Below are 23591 nucleotides of genomic sequence, written 5' to 3'. Positions count from 1 at the left end.
CTTTGTCTTCTCTCTTATTTTCCCTGTGCTGCCTCAGATTGAGTGCCAAAAGTAATCAATGTCACCTTGGGTATATAACAAGTTTTCACACAGGTAAAAGGGTAGAGATGGTTGATAACAGTACTTACCTCACATTGTTGTTGTAAAGATTAAGAAATAATGCATTTAAGCACAGCTCACATATAAGGAATACTCAGTAGTTGTCAGCAGTTTTAATCATTATTACTAAGAAATACTGGCTAGTGACAAGAGCCAGGATTCAAATCCTAATCTGTCATTCTTTCTGCTTTACTGCTTTATTTCATTCTTTATTGCTGAGAATGAAAGCAAATGTGTGAAGGTTATGGCAGCAGTGGCTATTACTATTAGTATTAATTACATTGAGGGACACACATGCTATCTACAGTAGCTTGTCATTTAATTCTCAAAGCATCATTCAAAGGAGGTATCATCGGCCTTCAGTGAATCAAAAAGCAACTGAGGACGGGGGAGATCAGTTACTGTATTCAAGGACAGACAGTAATGGCAGAGCTGAGACCCACACTTGAGTTCTCAGTCCAGTACCCGTAATCTGCTCCCACCTGACCCTGCTGGCTCACTCAGCCCCACCCCAGTTGCCAGCAGTCCAGAGCCTGGCTTTCCACCTCCAATTCCAAGCCAGTGCCTTCCACAGAGGCTGGTGCCACACCGCCCTCCTCAGCAAGGCCGCTCAGAAAGCTGGGAAGTACATGGGCAGAACATTTCCCTGGTAAATACTGAGATGCTACCAGAGACCCTGGACATCAGACTGCTCTCCTCTGTGAAAGCACAGTGTGCCTCAGGCAGGCACTGAGCACGCCTGACAGACAAGCTGGCACTGCCTGGCAGCAGATACGATACAGTTGCAGGCAGTGCACCAAGGCCTGCTCACCCCACTGGAAGCAAACTCTTGGCCACTCACCCCAAGGCTGCAGGAAGGAGCACAGAGTCATCTGACTGAGCTCTGTCCCAGCTAAGGGCAGGTCACTCTCACAGAAGAGAGGCACTCCCGAGCTAATTCCCCGGGAGAGGCTTTGGTAAGGCATGCTCAGTGATCCTCTAAAGAAACTGGTGACTTAAGAATTAACCTACATGTTTCTGCTCCCTTTTTCTAAATATAGAAAGCTGTTCAAGCTACAGTGCCCAAAAGACCAGGGCACAGGAAACCCTTGTGTGCAGCTGGCATAACAGTCTGCACAGTTAAGACAGTTACAGAGTCATTCACACATAAAGGGAAAAGGACCCCAGGTTTACCATCCAGTTTTGACTATTACGATATAGAAGGCATTGCAAAGGGACACACACAAACTCCTTTATTCTCCATACAGCTACACCACACTATCAACCATGCATAGACTGGCAGAAAAGGACATAGAGTTTCCAATTTCGGTCAAGTTCTAGGATCAATAACCATGCAGGTGGAAAATGAATGTTTTGGAGTAATGGGTTCATTCATATCTCAAATTTTCCTATCTAAAATTATGGGGAGATGAAATGTGTCTAGGTGGCTGACAGTGAAACGAAGAGGCTTCAAAGTCAGAAAGCCGCACTGCTGACACAGAACATTACTTGAGTCAATGCAATTTGACAAGACCTAGCTCGACACAATTAGAAAGCTGCATTGCTCAATTTGCCTGATCCAAACAACTCTTGGTTTGTTCTTCAAACGTGTGTGGCTTGTTGGACGCAAGATCAGGATGCACAAACAGCAACCCAGCTTCTGTTACTCTCTGACCACTAAGGACTCTTAAGTCAGCTAGCATCTAAAACACACCCTGAAGAACAGGATGGTGTTCTGGGCTAAAATCACAGTGTGCAGAGGCAGAAGAGAACAAAGGGAGAGGAAAAAAAAGCCATCAACTAATGTGGACAGAATGAGCAAAGTAAACACGTGTGTATAAATTCTAATGAGTGGTTCAAACTAGCCACGTAACAAGATGGCATAGAGATGAACTGGGGAAGCAATGTGCCTGCAGAAACGCCCAGAGTAGACTCCAATGGAGCTGGCAGCAGTGCCTCAGACAGATGCTGCCCTTCGGGGACCACATTTCGCTTTCTCTGCTGTGGTAACTGCCCCTCCTTTCCCCTCCACTTGCACCCTGTGCCCCAGCACTGCACAGCCCCACCTTCTCACCGTACCAGTCCAAGATCCCCTGGGAGTATCTAACCTGTAATCTTCAAATTGACATGCCAAGTGTTTCTTGGGTGGCTTTAAAGTCCGAGCCCTGGGTTTGAATCTGGGCTCTGCCACTTAATAGTTCTGTGCTCTTCAGGTGCACTTAAGCAGAGGAAAAAGAATGAGTACAATACTTTCATGTCTCTTATGCTATCTGCTAACACTTGCTTACTGTGTTTATCATATCCAAATTGGGATTTGATAGCATCCTAAAACCCACTGTTATGAGGATTAAGTGAAAAAAAAGTACCAAGGCAGGTGTGGTAGCACACATCTGTAATCCCAGCACTTGGAAGGCTGGGGCAAGACGATGCCACAAGTTCAAGGCCGGCCTGAGCTACATGGTGAGTTTAGGACCAGCACAAACTACATAGTAAGAATCTGTATCGAAAATGCAATAAATCAATAAGTCAAAAAGAAAAAAAAAACAGCAAAGTTTAAAAATGCTACATTTTTCAAAAATTTTTTTAAAAATTAAAAATCTAAGGCTTAAAACAGTTTTCTTGAATATAGCAAATGATTTTAAAAGTATAATTTTCTCTCAATATCTCATTATCAACATTTTAACTTTATGTCCTTTGGCTGCAAAACTTTTGTCTGGCGCTGGCCCTGGGAGAGCCCACACCCACACCATCACCCAGCCAATGACTCCATTTCCTGCTTGCTGTTTGAGCAGCACAACCCCCAAAGGACTTCACATGAAATTCACTATGGTAAACAGGTTCCGGCTTTGTCTGTAAGGTCTTGATGATGTACCCAAGGCAGCTTGATATTGTCTTTGATAATTAGAACAGGTTACCCTGCAGTCAGCCTTTTTTCCTTTCTTTCCTTTTTTTTGGTACTGAGGTACTGGGGAATGAACCCAAGGCCTCAGCACTGAGCTGCATTCCCCAGCCCTGCTTTTTTATTTACATTTTTAAATTTAAGACAGGTCTTACTATATTGTCAAGTTGCCAGGCAAGGCTGAACTTGCAGTCCTCCTGCACCAGTCAGATTTTCAATGGTAGTTAATGCAGAAAACAACACGGGTACCCGTTCTGTCTAAGCACTGTGCAGGGCATTCTTCCTAGTTTATCTCTTTTTATTCTCAAACTAGTATACGGCTGCTACTACTACCATCCCCACTTGACTGATGGGAAACTGAATCGCTGAAGAGGTTAAATTATACAACTAGTAGCTGTCAAATCTGAGGTCTGAATTCAGGTCTAATGTTCCAGATCTATGCTAAGATGGTCTGCTTTCATTTGAAAAGTTATTCACAAGACTTTTGTGAAAGGCACAGACCAGAGTGGCCAGTGCTGCCCAGGGAGAGGCCAGGTGGCAGGCATTCGCAGTGTGGCCAGCAGGGTGGCCTAAGGGCTGAGGCTGAGGGCAGAGCTGGCTGAGAGGGCAGACTCACCTTCCGAGATGTGCTTGCGAAGTGTGCCCCACAGGCCTTGCAGCTGGGTTCCAAGCCTGTTGGGGAAGGGAAGGAACTGTACCCAGGATTGGAATAGGCCTGTGCCATGGCTCCCTGGGGTGGTGGGACCTCTTCAGGCTGTCCATCCAGGCAGAACCAGTTGCAGCAGGTTGCCCACATGGTAAAATCTGGTATGGGGAGGAAAGAGGGAAAGGTCAGAATTAAGACACTCAGATCCTGAGATTTCCATCCCCAAGGGCACAGATGAGCAGGGATACTCAATCTACACTCCTCAAGCTAAGAGAAGGACATGTTTTCAGGGGTCATGGATTTCTTGCCACCTCCTATACCACCATATTGCTGTTGCCCCTAGAAGTGAGTATAAACACTTGACCTGCCCAGGAAAAACGGGTTGGCAACTTGGTGTATTACTTTTGTAAGGCTGCTAATTCCTGATTGGGTTTATTCTGAGATCTAACGTCCCATAAATATTTTCTTACCTTAACTTAAAAACCCACTTTATTCAGGAACACGGCGTTGTCCAGAGGGTTCAGACAAAAGTTTATCATACATACACACATAGGCACATTTGCACAAACAATCCCGAACTCAATGACATGTGGGGAACACACTAGTTCCTTTACAGAGACACGGCAAAGCCAAGTGCACGGCATGTACTTGCCATCCTAGCCACTCTGCAGACTGAGGGGGAAGGACTGCTTGAGCCCAGGAATTCAAGACCACACAGCAAGGCCCTCTCTCAGAACAACTGGTTAATTAATTAGGTAAGTACATAGACAACCAAGGTTCAAAAATATCAAATACTGTGTATAGCTAACATAGAAAACTCTAGTAAGTAGAGAGCTGAGATTCTAAAAATACAGTCTTCTAAGTCCAAATCTAAGGTCCTTTTACCTAGACCAGGTTATCGACTTCCCCTCCCACCAGCAACCAGAACTACTCTTAATTTGTACCCCAATCCAAACACACTTCTATGATAGCAGTTATAATAGTTTCCGAATCAGACAATTTCTTTTCTATCCCCGGGTCGTAAGTCTCTCTAGGCCGGGTTACTCCCATCTATACTGTATCCAAGCAATGTACCTGTAGCAGATTCTCAAGGAACATTTGTTTCCTTGCTGAGTAAGTGCCTCTATGGGTTTTCTGAGAAGTTCTGGATTATTTATTCCCATTTTACATATCAAACACAGGTAGCAAGGAGAAGGGAGGCTGATGATTTTTATGATCACAAAACAAAGAGGTTTCAGTCACTCAACTGTCATGACAACCTAAAGGTGGTAAGGGGGTCCACTAAAATGGCAAGAATCGCTGGAATGCACGAGTTTGTTTTCCATAGCAGACTAAGACAGTCAGTGTGGATATTCTTAGTCTGAACTCTCTAGTTACAGAGATAATAAATGAAACACTTGGTGTTGTTTGATAGTCAGTTCACACAAAAGAATGGTGCTTTCTGCTCTAGCTCCTGACTCACTGTTTTAACAAAAGCACTTTCATAGTTCAAAGACAATGGGAAACTGGAAAGAACCAAGAGGCCAGCCGAATCAGTGTTGGCCATTTTACAGAGGAAAAGAATGGAGTCCAGTCAGAGGAAGTGACTTTCTGGGTTCACACGGGTTATAAGCGGAGGCCTCTCAACCTTTCCAACATGGCCTCCAATGCACCTGCTACATAATTCATTCTCTTTTTCAGGCACTTGTTAATAATATCTGTCTCTCCCACTTGCCTGTGATCCCTATGAGAATGTGACAGTCTTGCAGTGGTTAGTATGGCTCAACAAAGACCCCTGAAAAAAAGAATCATATGCAACATTTCCATCATCACTAACCACACACTCAAAGTCCTGCACATCAAAACCATCTTTTCTCTGACTCAGTGCTACTTGTCTGGCTCCTGGTTCCCAGAAGTGAGGGATCTAATCTACCTTGCTTGAAATCAGCAGTTCATATGGAATAAAGAAGTAAAGAGTTCTTCACCACATTTGTGTGTGATAAAGTAAGCAAGAGAATGAGGATGAGAGAGAAAAAAGGAATTTGCAGTTCTTTAAATCTCATATTGATAGGGCTGGGGATTTAGCTCAGCGGCATAAGCGCCTGCCTTGCAAGCAGGCAGTCATGAGTTCGATCCCTGGAACCGATAAAAAGGAAAAAGACAAAAAATCTCATATTGATAAACCTATCTGGGACAGTGATGATGAAAAGAGCTTAGGGGCTGGCTGGTGTCAGTCCCACTCAACTGTTGACAAGCAGTGCGGTGTTACCAACCTCTAACACGTCGTACCTTTTCTGTACTTCATAGGTCTCTTCTGCACATTCTGTAGGATACAAGGCTCTATTAAATATTAATTGTTGCTATCTACATTGTAACTATTCCTTTTCTCTAGCAAGGCAAAGACAAGGTAAACCTAGAGATTCACCACAGTTACCACTCGGTTTTCTGGGTTTGACTCCTGCAACAGGGTCAAGGCTGGGGTGATTTGCTAACTTCTGTTAAAGTCTGCACTCATTCCCACATGCATGGAGACTTACTGAAGCCAATGTCTTACCCTTTCCAGTCCAGGTGAATCGGTTGGGTGCTCATCCCCAGAGTTTACGGTCTAGTAAAAAAACTGGAATTTTAAGGCAATGGTTTCCATCTTTGTAGTCTACCTGACAGACTTCTCAGAGCGCCACCACTTGCCATGGAAGTGGGTGGACGTATAACAGAAAGTAAGTAGTAGGAATTTTAAGGAAAAGACAAATGACATGTGCCATGGCATCAGAAAAACTACAAAATGATGCCAGGTGTGGTGGTACACACTTGTAAATCCCACTATTTGCAAGGCTAAGGTAGGAGGATAGAAAGTTTGAAGCCAGTCTAAGAAACTTAGTAAGACTCTCTCAAAACAAAAAAATAAAAAGGCTGGGTACATAGCTCAGTGGTAGACAACTTACCTAGCAGGTGTGAGGCCTTGAGTTCAATCCTCAGTGCTTCTCCCCGACAAAAGAAGAAACTATAAAATGCTCAGCTGGGTCAGGGGTAGGGGTAGAGGAAGTCTGGGTTATATGAAGGTACACAAGTAAATAAGGAGCCAAGGAAAAACCTTACATTCCATGGTACAGCATCTGGACTTTAGTAATAGGCCATGCTGAGCTATTTTAGCCAGTGAAGTTTCATGATCTTATTTGCATGTTAGAATACACATACTGCAGTAATCACAGAGAAGGACAGATCAAGTGGAGGGCTGAGGCAGGAAATCTGCAATAATAGAAGCCAGATAAGATTAGAGCCTGTGGGCCGAGAGTACAGCTCAGTGGAACAGCACCTGCCTGCAAAGCATGAGGTCATGAGTTTGATTCCCAGTATCCCTCTCCCCCCCAAAAAAAGGTAAGGGTCTAAACAGTGGTGGTGAACCTATAGATTGAGACAGTATACGTACTACAATGGATTGTCCATTATCATCAAAAGCTCTAAAAGGCTCATCATCACTAGTATAAGAAGGGAACAGATAGATCTCTGGCAGAATTAGGATATCTCGATAAACTAGATCAGTGGGAAAGACAGAGATAAAAGGGGCCCAAGACAAATCCAAGGGTCTCAATTATACAAGGAATAACTGGTGGACTAATTGTTGAGATAAAGTCTGCAGGAGGCAGCATGCACATATGTTTGCATTTGTGCAGGAGAGAAGGGCAGGTTAAGATGGTGAGCTGAGTTATACTCGGGGATTATGTTGGTGCAGACAGAGGACCACGCATATAAGTCTGGGCTAAAGATAAAAGGTTTGGGAGCCCTGGGCTTACTAGAAGTACATAAAGCCAGAAGAGGGAAGTCAATTAGTAGAGCAGAGAGCAAAACGATGCTCACAGTAGGAAGAGCTGCAAGAGCGGTTTTTTTGAGGAAACTAGTAGTACTGTTCTCTCCCCTACTACTATCAAGCACCAGCTGATTAGGAGGAACACAGGCTAAGTTGTTAGCAACTGAGGTACAAAAATAACTTAATGCTTGTATTGTTCGATTGACTTTGCAGACATAGAGCCAGTAGTCTGAGCACCTATTGAGAGGATAACAATATCCAATATAGCCTATATGGGGGATTTCCTTCTGCTTTGTCTTTGAAATCCAATATTCAGTTTTGTTTTGCTCCATTTAATTGTTTTGTTTTAGTCCAAAACAATTAGTTTGTTTTGATTGGTTTTACTCTGTTCTGTTCTGCTTGGTTTTATTATGTCTGATGACATAGGTAGCAATTTTGAATACCAAGAGGCATCATGGTTGCCACTGTTAATTTCCCATTATCCTATTTTAAAATCCTATATCATTTTCACTTTTTTATTTTTGAGTGGCTTTATTCTGTTTTATTGTTTGGTTTTATTCTCTTAAAAATAAAATTTAAAAGCAAACAAAAAACGGTACTGTTCAAATGACCCAAAGAACAGACTACAACAAGAATACAAAATGCAGTAGACTTAATTTTAGGAAAGAGTGAAGGTGCTCTTTGCCTGAACAGTTTAATAAAGAGGCTGACAAATATCCTTAAGTTGGAAAGCAGTTAAGAAGGGAGAATTCACAAGACTCCAAGGATATTCTCTGAAGAAACCTGTCTATGAACGAAGAGATAAGGCGGTAGCTGAAGAGGACCAGGACCATGAAGATAAAAGTAGATGTATGTACAGATTGGAGAAAATCCCCAAAGACTAAGACTGTACACAAAGGGAAGCTGGCAGTTTATGAAGGATGTAGGCCCGAAATGATCAAGTAATTGGACTCCTCCTAGGCCAGAGAAAGGTCACCCTTTCACCAGAGTGGAGTGGGGGAGAAAGCGGACAAAACCAAAGACAGTTTAGAGCACTAGCCACAAGGTGAGGAATGAAATGGAAAGTGGGGAAGCGTGGTTAGATTTAGCCACAAGAACTTTTCTTCCATACAAGGAATATGCACGTTGTAAATTTTTCCTAGGAGGTAAGGACTCTGCCACAAAATGGGTAGACCCATTTGGTAAGGCACAATCAGCAGGAAAAACTGGAAGCCTTTATGTATTGCCTTACCAAATTGTTCAAGGAGGCTAGGGATCCACAAAGGCACCACAGCCCCACTCTGCTGTCCCGACATGGGATCTAGGGAAGCTCCTCTGCCGAGAGCCAGGAGAAGCCATCTCCTGCACACTACCTTCATCCCTTCAGCCTCCAGGGCTGCTCTGAACACTCCAAGAGTAGCCATCAGGCTACTCAAGTATCTGGCTATTCTAAAAAGGAAGAGTTGGCCGGAGAAAAAGGCTTGAAATCTGCCAGGCTTTGATCCCATCGGCCCCATGTTCACTGCAAGATGAAGTCGTACCCTGGCTGTGCGTGTGTGGGGAAGAGGGTCACAGGGAGGCAGAGGCGGCTGGGGGCAAGAGTCACAGTACTCAAGTCCCTCAGTGCTGCCTAGTCCAACAGAATGCCATCGCCAAAATCAGCAGATTAGGCTGCTCCTTTTTACAGATATTTAAACACCAGGAAAGAAACATTTGCTAATATAATCAGCTCAAAGAGGTCTCTGGGGGCTGCTGATTAAGCGCAGTGGTAACATACCAGCACACTTGAGGCCCTGGTTTCAATCCACAACCCAGCAAAAAACCAAAGTATTGTCCTGCCAAACTGACAAGCTCCAAGCCTAAATGACAACTGTATGCAGGATAATTTCAGAGGAAGGAGGTTGTAATGTTAACAATGTCATACAAGCTAAACACTGTTTTTTGTCATCTCTCAGCGTTAAGTAGACACAGGGATATGGCATCTGATCATGCTAAAGGACTAAGAGTGGAACCAGTCATGGGGGCGGTAAACACTACACTTTAAAATAAACTTCACTCTCTGACCTGGAAACCTCTTTGGGAGCTTAAGAAGAAAATGAGTATCACATCTTCATGGAGGCTTGAAAATTCCTCGCCAACCCTCCACGCTCTTTTGAACAGATGGATTAGATGGCTGAGCCCTCAGAAGCTGTCTGCCTGCTCCCTGCTCCCTTACTTGCACTCGTCCGAAAGCGGTCAGACTCTCCTCTTCCACTTGCCCAGAGTGGGGAAAGACAAAAGATGCCGGGCTCAGGCGGACAAGCACATACTACTGCAGTGGAAGTACCCGCGCGAAGAGGTGAGAATGGCTAGTGAGCACATGGGTTTGTCAGCTACCCAGAAAAATCAGTGTTAACAATAGGGTAAGATAAATGACACATTCCTGCTGGGCTGTTTATAGTTACAGAGGCAAGAGGGTAGATAATCTGATTTCTCCTCATGAATTTCCAGGCTCCTGAGTGCTTCGTTTTGTTTTGTTTTTTGAGACAGGGTCTAACATATATATATTTCAGACTGGCTTGAGTTCATTATGTAACCGGCTGGCCTTGGACTCAAAGTGATCCTCCTGCCTCAGCCTCCCAAGAGCTGGGATGTAAAACATATCTACTTATTCATCTGCTTAAGGCCAAAAATTTAAAATATATCAGAACTGCCATGGGATTTCCCAAGAAGAGGAGTAGGGAACAGAAGGATCAGAGTGGTTTTTGTTATAACTCCAAAACCACCCAAAACAAAGGCAATAAAGTCCCCATGGTTATTATCCAAAGTATTCTGCTTTCAATTAACTGCTGCCACTCAAAGTGCAACAATAGGCTTCACACACAGGTGCAAAAACAGCCACATCCTGGGATTAAGACTCTTACAGTGAGTCCTCAGCACAAGATTCTATAAAAACTCCTTCTAATGCCTAATTAAAATGCACCCAAAGCTTCTGACATGGCCAGATGACAAGTCCAGTGTATTGACAGCAGAACACCTGGCATCACTGATGTATTCCTGGAATGGTGAAAAACACCTATGCCATAAGAGGATGAAGGAAGGTATTCCATGTTATGGATCGTGGATACAGAATGGGTTTAGCTTCATCTTGTATATTATCCTTAAAAAGCAATTAAAATATAACTGCAAGGCTCTGAAAGGAAATGCTATCAAAGGCCTATCAATATGGCTTAGCTAAAGCCTCCATGAAACACTGAGAAATAATTACATATTTTGGGGAAGCAGTCTTCCCCTACCTGGAAGACTGCTCCTGATCTGCCAGACACTGAACTAGGAGCTTTACCTACTTACTTATCTAATGTGATTCTGACAAGGCAGATAAGTTTTCAGATTTTGGTGACAAAACCAAGGTCCAGAGAAGTAACTTGCTAAAAGTCACAGCCAGAGGGTAGGAAAGCCAAGATCTGAACTTAGGTAATTCACACTCTGAAGTCTGTGGCTCTGACCACCACAAGAGAAGTTTCCTGATTTTATCAAAATATCAGTCTGGCTATCCTACAACCACTTCCCCTCAGGGCTCCAGCTCTCTATTTCTACTGGAACTTTCCTGTCAGCTACAGCCTGCTACTCCATCTCCCAGGTTTTAAGAACTTTTCCTTGTCTTAAGGCAAACAAAACTCCACTGGAAAAGCTAAAATAGAAAGGAAATTCTGGCAAGTTTTGGTAAAGATGCAGAACTCTAACAGTATTGGTAGAAATGTAACAGTGCAATCAATTTGGAAATACATCTAGATATATGTATTTGTACAAATACACACATTTATTTCTGTCTCTGCAACTCCATTCCAGGTGTAATGCCAACAGAAACACAGACACCAAAAGAAATATACAAGAATATTCATGTGAGCACTATTATTAGTAGTCCCAGGCTGGAAGCACCCTGGATGTACAAAAGTAGAACAGAGCCGGGGATTTAGCTCAGCAGTGTAAGCACCTGCCTGGCAAGTGTGACATCGCGAGTTCGATTCCCAGTAGCAAAAAGTAGAATGGAGAAGTAAATTATTCACATAGCAATTTTTACTTTGTGAAAATTCATCAAACTCTATACTAAAAATCTGCATACTTCTCTAACGAAAATTTTATGTGGCAGTTTTTAAGAAGTATCTAGTAGAATATTTGGAATTAAAAAAAAATTTTTTTGACCTGACATCTATTCCCAGTAAAGTTCATTTTCTCTGCTCATCAAAATTTTTTCAAATATTTGGCTCCAGTTCCTTAATCCCTAATTCACCATCCAACTTTCACCAATCTAGTTCAAACTGTCCCAATTTAATCTTTTTTTCAATGTCACCACCAAAACCCAAATGGCTAGGTCTAACTGATACTTCCCTGTCTTTATCCCTCCTGTCTAACCAGCTCTTCGCTTCCAGAGCTCTGTGCCCTGGGCTGTCCTCCTGCCTCAAAGCCCCTTTGCTGGTTCTTCCCCTCTCCATTCTCAAGTGCCCACTGTGTCTTAGACTTCCCTCTCCATCCACACCTCAGGCGGCTTTCAACACTATTTAAAGATCACAGACTCCTGCCTTCACCTCCTCTACTCTGACAGCAGGCAACACTTTCATAGACTACTTCCCTCCTTACGCCCTCTGAGGTGGCTGGCTGTCCCTTCTGCCGGGAGCATTCTCCACTGAATCACCAGTGCTCAGCTTCAAGGTCACTCTGTAATCTTATGTACAACCCTGGTACTGGCTGGTATTTTCCACTTCCTTGTTAAGTACCTTCTCCAGCCAGAACAGAAACTCGGTGGGGGCGGCAATACTGTGCTCTGCCATCCTTTCAGAGTCCAGGGTAGCTTTTTGGAAGAAAGAACAGCTTCCAACTCAGCTTTGCTTCTTGGCTGCTCCAACTGTTTATTTTACAGAAAGCATTATCCTCTTCTGTCCTCCCCACAGCATACATTTCCAGATCCTTAACAGACTTTAGGACATGTGGCCAGGGATTTAGCTCAGTGGCCTAAGCACCTGCCCAGCAAGCGCAAGGTTGTGAGTTCGAGCCCAGGTACCAAAAACAAAACATAAATCCTCACTTCTCCTGGTTAAAAGCCCCTGCTCCTTCTCTAATTCATGTGTGTTCCTTTTTGCATCCATGAGCTCTGGCCCTAGTGGCTTTTCCGCTGTCCAAGCACACAGCATCCTTCCTGTCTGGGCCATTGCCCCTGCTCTCCTGCTGTTGACTGCTCTCTCCTGTTCTCCAGCTCTCAACTAACTCAAACCTCACTCTCTCAAGGAGTCCTCCCCGTGAGGCTGGCTTGCTGCCTCTGCTTTCCTTCAGAACTACCACAACCTGTGATTAAGCCTGTGGCTTTGTAGTCTATAGTTAGCTCCCAGGGTAGGAACTTAGTCTGGCTTTGTCTTTTGACCTTCGGCATCCAGCGCAGGGCCACTTCACTGCAGGCACTCAACAAACGTGTGAGGCAGCCACGCTGAGGTCAGGGAACATCACATTCAATCCATATGGCTGATAAGGCAAGTACTCGCTACTCTCCATTGGGCCAAAAATATTTTCTCAATATTTATAGGGGTGAAATGTCTATGAGAAAGAAATATTCTTTATGAAAAATGGAAATCAGACAGGTCACTTAAGCTTTCTGTCTCCTCGGCTATACGAAAGAAGTAACACTTCCCATGTTAGCGAGTAATTGCAGGGATAAGAAATAACACACATAAAGTACCCAGCCAACAGGAAACGTCTGATAAACAGCACATAAAGGACATTGTTTAACTATAAATTGCAATTCTAAAATGGCTGCCTCACAGTGGCTTTTGGCTGGAAATCCCAAGGGCTCTCTTTATCTCTGGTCACCTAAACCTTGGGTTTCCTACCACTCAAGACCCTGACACAGCTGACACCATCCACATGACAAAAAACGACCTGTTTCTTGAAAACTCACCTGAAAATTAAATCATCTCTCAACTTGGAAGGTTGCTTGTTTTTAAAAATAAACTGGCCAGGCAAGATACTTGAACTTCCCTGAAACTATTAAATTTAAAGCAGGATCTCAGACTGGAATTTTCTAGTCAATCTGCCTGGGGTACTCACTATTACTTGGGAAATTTTTAAATACTAGTACTGCACAATGATTAAAAAAAAAAGTGGGGAACTGTTGTCCTTGTAAATAAGAAACCTGTAGAGGACACTATAATGGCAACTGGGGTCACCAGCTATGCACAGGACAATGTAGCTTGTTGTCTCTGACACTGAATTCTTTCTGAGATGTTTATTTCTTGGAATGAAGAATTCAGAACACCTAAGTCACAGCAGAGACAAGTATACAGAACTTTAGAACCCAAGGCTGAATTAGAACAAACAACCCTGCTCAGGTGGGGCACAGACAAGAGACATCAACCAGAGATTTCACAAAGCAGAAGAAAAATGTCCCAAAGGCTTTAACTCCTAATAAGACAAGTTCTATTCTCCAAAGCAGTCTGTTGCATGTGGGTAATGGATAATACATATTTTCTAGAAAAGAATTTTATTTCAGGGATAAATTTTATAGAAGATCAAACTGTTGGGAGAGGGTGGGGGAGGTTTGTCCCTAAATATGTTTTGTGTTTTTTAGAATCAGTCCAACCTGATCTTAAATCTGGGTTCTCACACCGAGTGAGTATACTTGAACAAGCTGCTTCCCTAAGTTTCAGACTAAGAGAAATAAACCCCTAGCCCTCCAGGCTGGACACTAAGAGGTTCTCAGTACTAGCGGACAAATCAACCTTTATGGGATTTTTCTTTTTCTTTAAAATTTTTTTTTTTTTTTTTGTCTTTTTTTGAGACGGAGTCTGCTATGCAGTTCATGCTGGCCTTAAGCTCACTTTGTAGCCCAGGCTGGTCTTGAACTCGCAACGATCCTCACACCTCAGCCTTCCAAGTGCTAGGATTACAGGTGTGAGCCACCACACCCGGCATATGAGACTTTTCAATCTCCTATAAAGAGCAGACTGAGGACAGGCTGGAATGCCAGAAATGGCAGGTATTTTCACCAGGGACAGAGTTAGGATTAAATATCTGCCTCGATCCATCACAGCTTCCAGAGCCTCCATGAACACTAATGGCAATGACGTCAGAGACCTGGGTCAGGAGGCTCCTGTCCTTCCCTCTCCAACTTATACCGAAATATAAAGGAGATACTCTACCGTGCTGTTATATCAAATAACAGGTGAGAAAACTGGAAGAACTATTCCAACTGGAGACTTCTCAGGTGTCTTCTCAGACAAACTTAAAAATTTTATTTTCAAAGAACAAAGAAAAAACGCCCACAACACTTACCATGTGCCAAGTGAATTATGTCTGCATCTGCAGCCTCATTCACTACATTAATCCTACAAAATTCAGAATTAAAATGCTCACTTGATGAATGAGACTGGATCATGAGGGCTAGGTAACTGAACCCTGCTCACACAGCTAGCAGGCAACAGACGTAAACATAAGTTCTATTCCTAATTTGGGGTCCCACAGAAAGAGGGGGCTGCTTGCATCATTCTTATTGCCTACACTGACTTAGCACTGTTAATTCAAGAGCTTTACCATAAGAGAAAACAATGGAAATCACCTACTGCGGTTGTGGGAAGGATTGTTTAAGACCAGTTCCGACTTCTTTCTATGTACTCAGCAACCCAACCTTTCCACACTTGAGTACTTGGTAAAAAAAAAAAAAAAAAAAAAAAAAAAAATATATATATATATATATATATATATATATATATAACAAAAAAACATTCCTAGGGAACTAGAATTTTCGCTTATACATCCACAAGTCATGTGTTTGTGCTATTTTCAACACCTAAGGGTAATAGTGACACAGACCTCCAGATCTCTCAAACCCTTTAACACCGATACACATCTGCTTCTACTCTTGCCCATCTTTGCCCTCGTAGAGGAGGTCTGTATTTCTGTTGCTTTTCTGGAGTGCTAAGGATCCGACCAGGGCCTCACACATGCTTGGCAAGCTACCGCTAAGCTACACGCATCAGCCCCGTCAGGAGTTTAAACTGCCTCAACAGCAAGTCATGCTTTATTGCCCTCTTCTTAATAAATGTCCTCAGGAGGTAAATAACAATGAAAGCAAATTCACAGCGCTCAGGGCCTTACTTCCCTTGCACTTAGCTTCAGCTCTCCTCGTGTTCTTTCCCTCCTGCAAATGCCCACTTCTCTTGGCTTTAGCAATCTCAAGGATTCAGACGACCCCTGTTGCCACTTCCCTCCCTACCACATGGTTTTCTTCTCCAGTATGACCTTCCCCAACCTATCTGTGCTCTGAGCAACTTGCGCACTTCCCCGTAACTCTCTCTTCAGAGTGTAGGTTCAGCACTGTTCTTTGTCAACAGCAGAATCCAGGAGGACCAATAACAGGCAAGCAGCCTGGGTCTCCTGGTGCTTCCATCCTGGGAGGCAGGCTTTCTAACAGCACTACATCTAAACTACAACAATCTGTATATTCTTTTTCACTGTGTTTTTCTCCCATAGTTACAATGTGAAAGGGAAACAAAAGTGAATTTATTTTCAGCCTTATTTTCAGCTTTAGTACCAGTTAAGTGTAACCACTGAGTATTTGTTGAAGAATCAACTGACGGTAAAAGTTTAAAAAAAAAAAAAGAAAGAAAGAACGAACTAAGCTGGGCATGGAGGATCACTGTTGAGTTTGAGACTTTTTTTTTTACTGTTTTTTTTGTGACAGAGTCTCATTATGCAGATCAGGCTGGTCTTGAGCGCTCACTTTGTACCCCAGGCTGGTCTCAAACTCAAAACAATCTTCCTGCCTCGGCCTCCCAAGTGCTGGGGTTACATGCCCGGTTCTAAAAAGTTTTTTAAAAGGAAGTATATGCTCAAAAACTTTACATTTATGATTCCAAGATGGTCAGCAAACTAAGGGTTTTGAGCACATATAACTACAGCAGTACCTTTAAGGAAAGACTCGAGAATAGCATGTCTACCTGAAGCTTCTGAAGATAATGCTTTGTGTGTCTGTGGGGTAGGGTGGAGGATTTTTTTTTAGGGTACTGTGGGTTAAACTCAGGGCTCTGGCACGAGGGCCTCCCCAGCCCATATTATTTTTGACGCAGGGTCTGAGTGACTAAGTTGCCCAAGCTGGGCTCAAACTTGCAAGACCCCTGCCCCTTAAATTGTCTGTTTAGATTAGTGGAGAAACAAGAAAAGAAGAGTAACAGACTGACTTTCTAAACAACAGCCAGGTGTGATGATTCAACTCAACAATCTGAAAAACTGAGGCAAGAGGAGCATAAGTTTGAGTATACCTCGGGCAGCTTGGCAACTTAGCCTGGGCAATTAAGAACGTAGTGAGGTCCTGCCTCAAAATTAAAAATAAAGGGCTGAGAATATAGCTCAGTGCAAAGGCTATGTGTTCAATCCACAGCACTGCAAATGATGTGGTGATGATAATTAATTTAAAAATTAAAAATCCAACTGCATGTAGTAGTAAGCACATGCTTGTAATTTCAGTGCTCTGGGAGACTGAGACAGGAGGGTCTCAAAATAAAGCTCAGTCTGGACAATTTAGCAACTTAGTAAGACCCTAAGTCTCAAAAAATAAAAAAGGGCTGAGGATGTAGTCCAGTGTGAAGGCCTTCAGTCTCCAGTATCTATCAATCAATCAAACAATAAAAAATTCAAAGCAATACAGGCTATCACTTCCATCCCTGTCCCACATTAAAAGACATGGCTTGACTGCCTTCTCAACTGTTTTGCCATGGTGCTCTGAGGGAACAGCAAAGAATAAACAAACACGAAGACAGAAAACACAGAAATAAAAAAATAAAAGAATTGCTAGAAATCAGACAAATTGACCTCTGCCAAATATACCCTGGTCTAGTGGACTTTGCTGAGTCATTCTTGGCTGGCCCAGCCAAAGAAGAGTGAAAGGTGAAGCAAAAACAGGCTACGAAAAAGAGAACACTAGAGGGTCCTGGAGCACGCAATGTTAAAATGACACTATGAATGAGAAGGGAAGGAGAGAGACCACACTTCCCACTGGCAGTGAGTGAGCTTTTTTCCTGAAGTAGGAACTGTTGTAAACAACCAGAAAACATACATAATAATCACAAGTTATAAATGTTCTTGGAAACTCCCTGGTTTCAACTAGTCTATGACAAATATCTACAGAGGGATCTTAGCATCTGCTAGGAAGTTCAGGGAAAAGTAATTCTAACCAATGGAGCTGTGCCAAAATATCACCCCTGGGATCTGACCAATTAAATGGCTGCTTCTTAGTGTGGTGTTTAGGAGAGATGACAGATTGAACGCTGCGGTAGAGAAACCTACACATTCATTTCAGCCCAGGCATTCTGCCCCAAAAGGCAAGTCAATCAAAAAGGAAAGCACTGGGAGTAGAGTCTTCTAACAATGCTGAAAAAGGAATAAACGGACCTGCAGTTTAATTACTACAGGATCCTTCTTCATCAAAACTGATGACAAAGCTCATCAACAATAAGAGACTCTGATCCCCAAAGCACTCTTGTGCTGGAAACAGGATTAAATTTTCTGAACCTTCAGCCTAAAGAAGCTGCTTTTACAAACAAGATACTATCACAGTGACTAATAAGTAATCAGAATTGGAGGTGAAGGGAGAAGCCCAGGACTAGGGAAAAGGGTTTCTTGTGCTCCTACACCCTAGAAAAAGGCAGCATTTCAGGACATAATTCAGACTAGGATCAAAATTACACCTTTTGCCTTTCCAAAGTGCACCACACAAAAGTTATCAGGGCCAAATGTACTGCAACATAGAATGAACAGGATCCTAGTTCTTAGCATCATTTAACCTCTTTTAAAACTTAAGTTTCCTCAAAACAATAGAAGCTACTATATTTGGACACAGCTCAGCAGCACAGCATGTGCCTGGCAAGGATAAGGTCCCGAGTTCAATTCCTGATACCCCTCCCCCCAAACATTGACCGAATTAAAACAATGAACATCAAGCGTTTACCTCAGGGCCTACTGTGTAATGGGCATTCAATAAAAGTTGGCTATAAATAATTTACAGAAAGCATTTTTAAAGGCTCTTTTGTTGGTGGTAGGTTTTTTTCAGACAGGATCTCATTCTGTAGTCCATGCTGGGCTTGAACTCTCTATGTAATTTATAATCCCTCCTGCCTCAGTCCCAACCCCTACCCCAGTGCTGGGATTTAAGGGCATGCACCACCACACCACACCCATCTCTTGGGAAGAGAAAAGAGAGGAATTGCTGGGGATTGAACTAGGACCTTTGCACTGACTATACTCCCAGTCCTTTTTTATTCTGAGGTAAGAGTCTCATTAGATCATTGAATTGCCCAGGCTGGTTTGAACCTGCAAGTCATTTGCCTCAATCTCCTAGAAAGGTGGAATCCTAGGCGTGGGCTACCATCATTGGCTTTAAGGCCCTTGAAGAAACAAACATGATGTGCTATATCCTCTTTTTTTTTTTTTCTTCCTTTAGTCACATCAGAAGTTTTAATCAGTTTCAATTTAGTTCTTAAACCAATTCTTCAAAAACTAAATGATCCCAGGTCTTTCCTACCAGCTGCAAAATATATATATATAGATAGATATTATAGTCCCCTAAAGAACCTCTTTCAGGGGTAGTAGTTTATTTTCCTTACAGTCTCAGGCCATTCAATTTCTTCCCAATTCTAACCCATTGCTCCTGAGTTCAATTTGTCATCCCCCTCCACCGGTGGAAGTCTAGCCAATTTAGAACCTCTCCTTCAGCTCCGCAATCCTTCTTACATGACAAATTCAGAGAAGAATGAAGACATACCTCTGATCTCCAAAACTGCTCACATGGTGCTAAAGCCAGATAGGCGTCTGTGATAAATGTAGGATGAATTCAGATGAAGCACCCTCTCCCTCCTACAAGTCTTCAGCTTGGTTTGATGTTTGATCTCAATGTGTAAACTATGTTGACTTTCTGAAATGTCTTCTGCTCCTACCAGAATATGGTATGACAAATATCTATCCTAAGCAAGAAAAGAATGCAGATTTTTAGTTTGCCTAATGGCACAAAACAAAAGCAAAACCTTTATAATCTCACCATATTCTCCCCTTGCAAAGAACACCTGTGCTTAGTCTGGTCTTCACCCCACAACAAAGTACAAAATGTCTCGTATCCACCACCCCTTGATAGATTCAAGAAAAGACATCTGTGCTAACTCAGGAAGGAAGGTTGATCAGTTTTCGCTTGCAAAGTCACTCTGCTCCTGCTAAGAGGTGCCCTTTTTTTCACCCATGTTTTTCTTTACCCCTTTGCCCTTGGAATAACAAAGTGGAAGGACACAGTCTTCTTTACAGTGTGGCTGGGGTAGGGAATACAAACAACAAAACAAGCCAAAACAAAGCAAAACACACTTTACCTGCCACACATTATGGTTCTAGACCAGCAGAATGGGTGAGTTCTGAAATAAGTCATTGTGATCCAGGGTGGCTCCCTGCAGGTGGTTACCCCATAGCAAACCAGTCCCATAATGGAGATAATAAAACAGATTTCACATTAGGAAGCAATGAGGAATGTGAAGGGGACATGGGAAATACAGGCTGCTGAGACTGTTTACCAGTTGAGTGACCCCAAGCAAATTAGCTATTTAATCGCTCTCCAAAGCCTTGCCAAGCAGTGAAACTACTGAGCAGCTAGCATCACACCCAGGCTCCAGTATTCAAGGAAGTTTCCTAAGACTAAAAAGAAATCCTCCACAAAGGACCCTGAGTAATTTGTGAACTCAAAAGATGTGCTAGACATTCTAGAATCCAACAGAAGGAACCTGTTTTTTAAAAGGTTCGGGTATTACAGGCTAAAATATCCTAGTTATTTTAAAATAAATACATAAACACAGATCAAATTCTACACCTATTCAAAGTAACAACAGGTCAGTCAATTCATTCTTTCCTTTTATAAACCATATGGATGCAACGTGGTTTACACTAGGAAAAAATAGCCACACCCCAGGAAGAAAAAAAGATCTGGTCTCTAGAACAAAAACATATATACGGGCAAGGGCAGTGAAACATCAGTTAGGTCAGCCTTGTGCTCAAACCAAAAACAGACACTTCAGGCAAATTCAAATATTAGAAGTCTCGACTTTTAACCACAACAAATTTCTAAACACTGGCACACAAATTACAGCAAAGACCAGCACATCCTGTTTGCACTCAACTTCCTGTTTTAGCTTTCTGATCTCTTTACTCTGCTGTTCCCTAGGCCAACAATGCAGACCTTCGACAAACAGGTAACCTTTCATATCTGCAAACAGCTGGCTCCCTAGACAGTCAGTGACAATAAAATCCATTACTCAGGTCAAAGATATGCCTAACAACCACCAAAAACAGAAGGAGTCTCTATGATACTTTTCTGGATTTCCCATGTTTCACCGTCATCTGACCTATGTAAGCAATAAAAACACAAATAGTGCTTGGATATGGAAATGAAGTCTTTTATAAATAGGAAGGAGACCTAGAGATGAAGGAAGGCCACAGGGAAAGGAGGGGAAAAGAAGGGGAAGTAAAAACAATTAAGACATTTTATATTTTATGTTCATGTACCAACCCCCTACAATGAATGTAATCATTATATGCTGGAAACATGGAAAAAAGTATTTTAATTTTTTTAAAGGGCTGGAAGCCGGGTGTGGTGGCATATGCCTGTGATCCCAGTACTAGTGAGGCTAAGGCAAGGGGACAGAAGTCGAGTTTAAGGTCAGCCTGAACTACATAGCAAGAACCCTGTCCCAAAAAACCCAAAATATATACAAAAGAAAAAGGGCTGCAGATGGAGCTCAGTGGTAGAGTACATAATGCCTGGGATTCAAATCTCCAGTACCAAAAAATAAGTTTAAAAAAATTTTAAAAAGAATTTAAAAAATTTAAAAAGAAAAAGAAATGAAGTCTGAAACAAAACCTGCAATGAGAAGGCTGGGCAAAAACAGCAAGCAAAATTGTAAATATTTTTATAATTCAATGTTGGCACCTTCTCAAATGCAGAAAGAACAGAGTTCTGTCAGTTGGTGCTCATGGAGCAGATTCCCGGCAGACAGTGTCTGAGACAGCTCACAGGATCCTCCCACGTGCAGTGCTCTGAATCCAGCCTCTGCCCACCGACAGTCCACCATTGAGCCCTGCAGCATCCCTCAGCAGGGTCACCAGGCCCAAAGGCCTCCACTCCGGGAGTAAACTTCCATAGCTCTCAAACTGTGTGTGGCTCCCCAGGCCACGTTTGGTGTGAGCAGTAAATGCTGGGCAACGAACACACTGGCTTCCATGGACAAGTCATTGAGCTCCTTTGGGGCTGTTTCTGCAAATGACAAGTAGGGAAGCTAGACCACACCAATCTCTAATGTTTCTTCCAGCTGGAGAAAAAAGCCCACGACTCAAAATTAACAGCAGAAGCTCCTGTGGCTTCCTGTATTTTTTCTTTGGTCAAATAAGATGCCTCTGATATCCTGCACTTCTCTGTGTGAATAGTATATGCCTTGATCTAATATCCAAGGATTTTTTTCCCCTTGAAATGTGGATCAGAACATTTACCACTTGAAAGCAATATACTGACAGACCTTAAGGTCTGTTCTTCATACATGGTCTTTTTATTAAGATCTTAATGTAATCACCACTCAATTCCCACGCTAGTGATATGATTCATGGAGAGAACGGGCACAAAGGATGGAGGAAATCTGACCAGCAGCATGTGGCACACCCACAGGAGAACTGGTAATGGGGAAAGAATGGACAAAATCTGGGCAAGGGAGTGGTGAAGACAAGCACACTGAGTCAATGCAAGGGAAAACACATCAAGTCCAACAGAAAACAAGGGAGAGAAGGTAGGAAAAGAAGGAGAAAAGTGAAAATGGAAAACATAGCAATGGGCAGAAATTTAAATTTGAAATTATCATTCATCCATCCATTCGTTCACTTAACTGATACCGAATGCAGAGGATTGAGCTAGATGATGGAGCACACAAAGCCCAGCCACTGTGACCTGCTCAGAAAGGTTACGGTCCAGTAGGAAAGAAAGAGGCATGTTCGCAAACCGCTGAAACTACAGCAGAAAGTATACTGTGCTATAAAGGCAACGTAAGGGAGAATTCTCTGCTGAAACTCACAGAGGGAGACGGCTTTATTACTCCTAGTGATGGATCAGATAAAGGAGGTTTCATAGGAAGAATGATATTCCAAGCAAAGCCAAACAGAAACAAAGACACCCAAGTAGGAAATGAAGAACATAAGTATAAAGAGTAACTGGATTTGTTTTGAGACATAGGCAAGCATGAAGGGAAAAATGGTATTAATAATAACTGCTAACAATCCAGAGAGCCATGGCTAAATTGGATAGCTGGACTGGAACATAAGTGAAAATTCAGCAATCAGCCTTAGAATGTGAATTGAAATCAGTGGAGGAGGAAGTTGAGGAGCTAGGAGATAAGAGAAAATTAACTTGACCCATAAAATTAAAGTAATAATATCAACACAACATTAATTTATTCAAGTATGGAAAGCCCCTCAAAGAAATAGAAAATCTTCTAAACGAACAGCCAGAAGAAAAATGAAGGCTTGGATGATGTAGTAATATATTTAAACAAAGGATGTGAATCCAAAAGTGGTCAACAAAGAAACTTGAAAACTTAAAGGAAAAAGCAAGGCACACTTTGACTCTAGAACTGCCAAAGGCAGAGAAACTAAGGAACCCAATGACACGTCATCTTCTCTGCTGTGGAACACGGTTACTCATGAAGCTTACAAATGGAAGAAAAAAGGATGTAGCCAAGCATGGTGGATCAACGCTTGTGATCCCAATACTTCAGGAGGCTGAGGCAAGAGAATCGCTGTGAGTTCAAGACCAGCCTGAGCTACCAAGTGAGCTCAAGGCCAGCTCGAACTGCACAGCGAGACCTTGTCTTAAAAAAAAAAAACAAAAATCCCAGATGTATCATGTACAAGTACAAATTCTACATGATGAATGTGCTCATTATGTATACCTAAAATGTATGAATAAATTTAATTTTTAAAAAAAGGGAGCCCCACATAGCAGCAGCTAGAAGGATAGATTCCCAGTCAGAAGGACTTGGCTCAAATCTCAATGCAGCTTACTTCCAGTCGACCTTTAGTTGCCTCTCTTGTAAATTAAGGACAGCTGTGCCCATTTTGCAGGCTCACTGGGGGAATTATATGCCTAGCTGTACAAAATACCTAAAAATAAT

At 42.5% G+C, this 23591-nt stretch overlaps 1 protein-coding gene across 5 annotated transcripts in view; it reads right to left on the bottom strand.

Annotated features, from left to right (window-relative positions):
• Rffl (ring finger and FYVE like domain containing E3 ubiquitin protein ligase) overlaps window positions 1-23591 on the bottom strand; it is a 67762-nt gene that overhangs the window by 12193 nt on the left and 31978 nt on the right. For 3 of the 5 annotated variants that reach the window (XM_063250955.1, XM_003469606.5, XM_013152097.3), the window contains one exon: window positions 3594-3781. In XM_063250955.1, the coding sequence (XP_063107025.1) occupies window positions 3594-3773 (180 nt within the window). In that variant the 5' untranslated portion in view covers window positions 3774-3781. Of the gene's footprint in view, window positions 1-3593; window positions 3782-19168; window positions 19368-23591 lie in introns of all 5 variants that reach the window. The other 2 variants (XM_013152098.3, XM_005003521.4) reach the window with 1 other exon arrangement.

Source organism: Cavia porcellus, unplaced genomic scaffold (genome assembly GCF_034190915.1).
Source record: "Cavia porcellus strain 051 isolate PalLab524CR breed Dunkin Hartley unplaced genomic scaffold, mCavPor4.1 scaffold_6, whole genome shotgun sequence".
NCBI classification, from domain to species: domain Eukaryota; kingdom Metazoa; phylum Chordata; class Mammalia; order Rodentia; family Caviidae; genus Cavia; species Cavia porcellus.
This window is presented reverse-complemented; position numbering and strand designations above follow the sequence as displayed.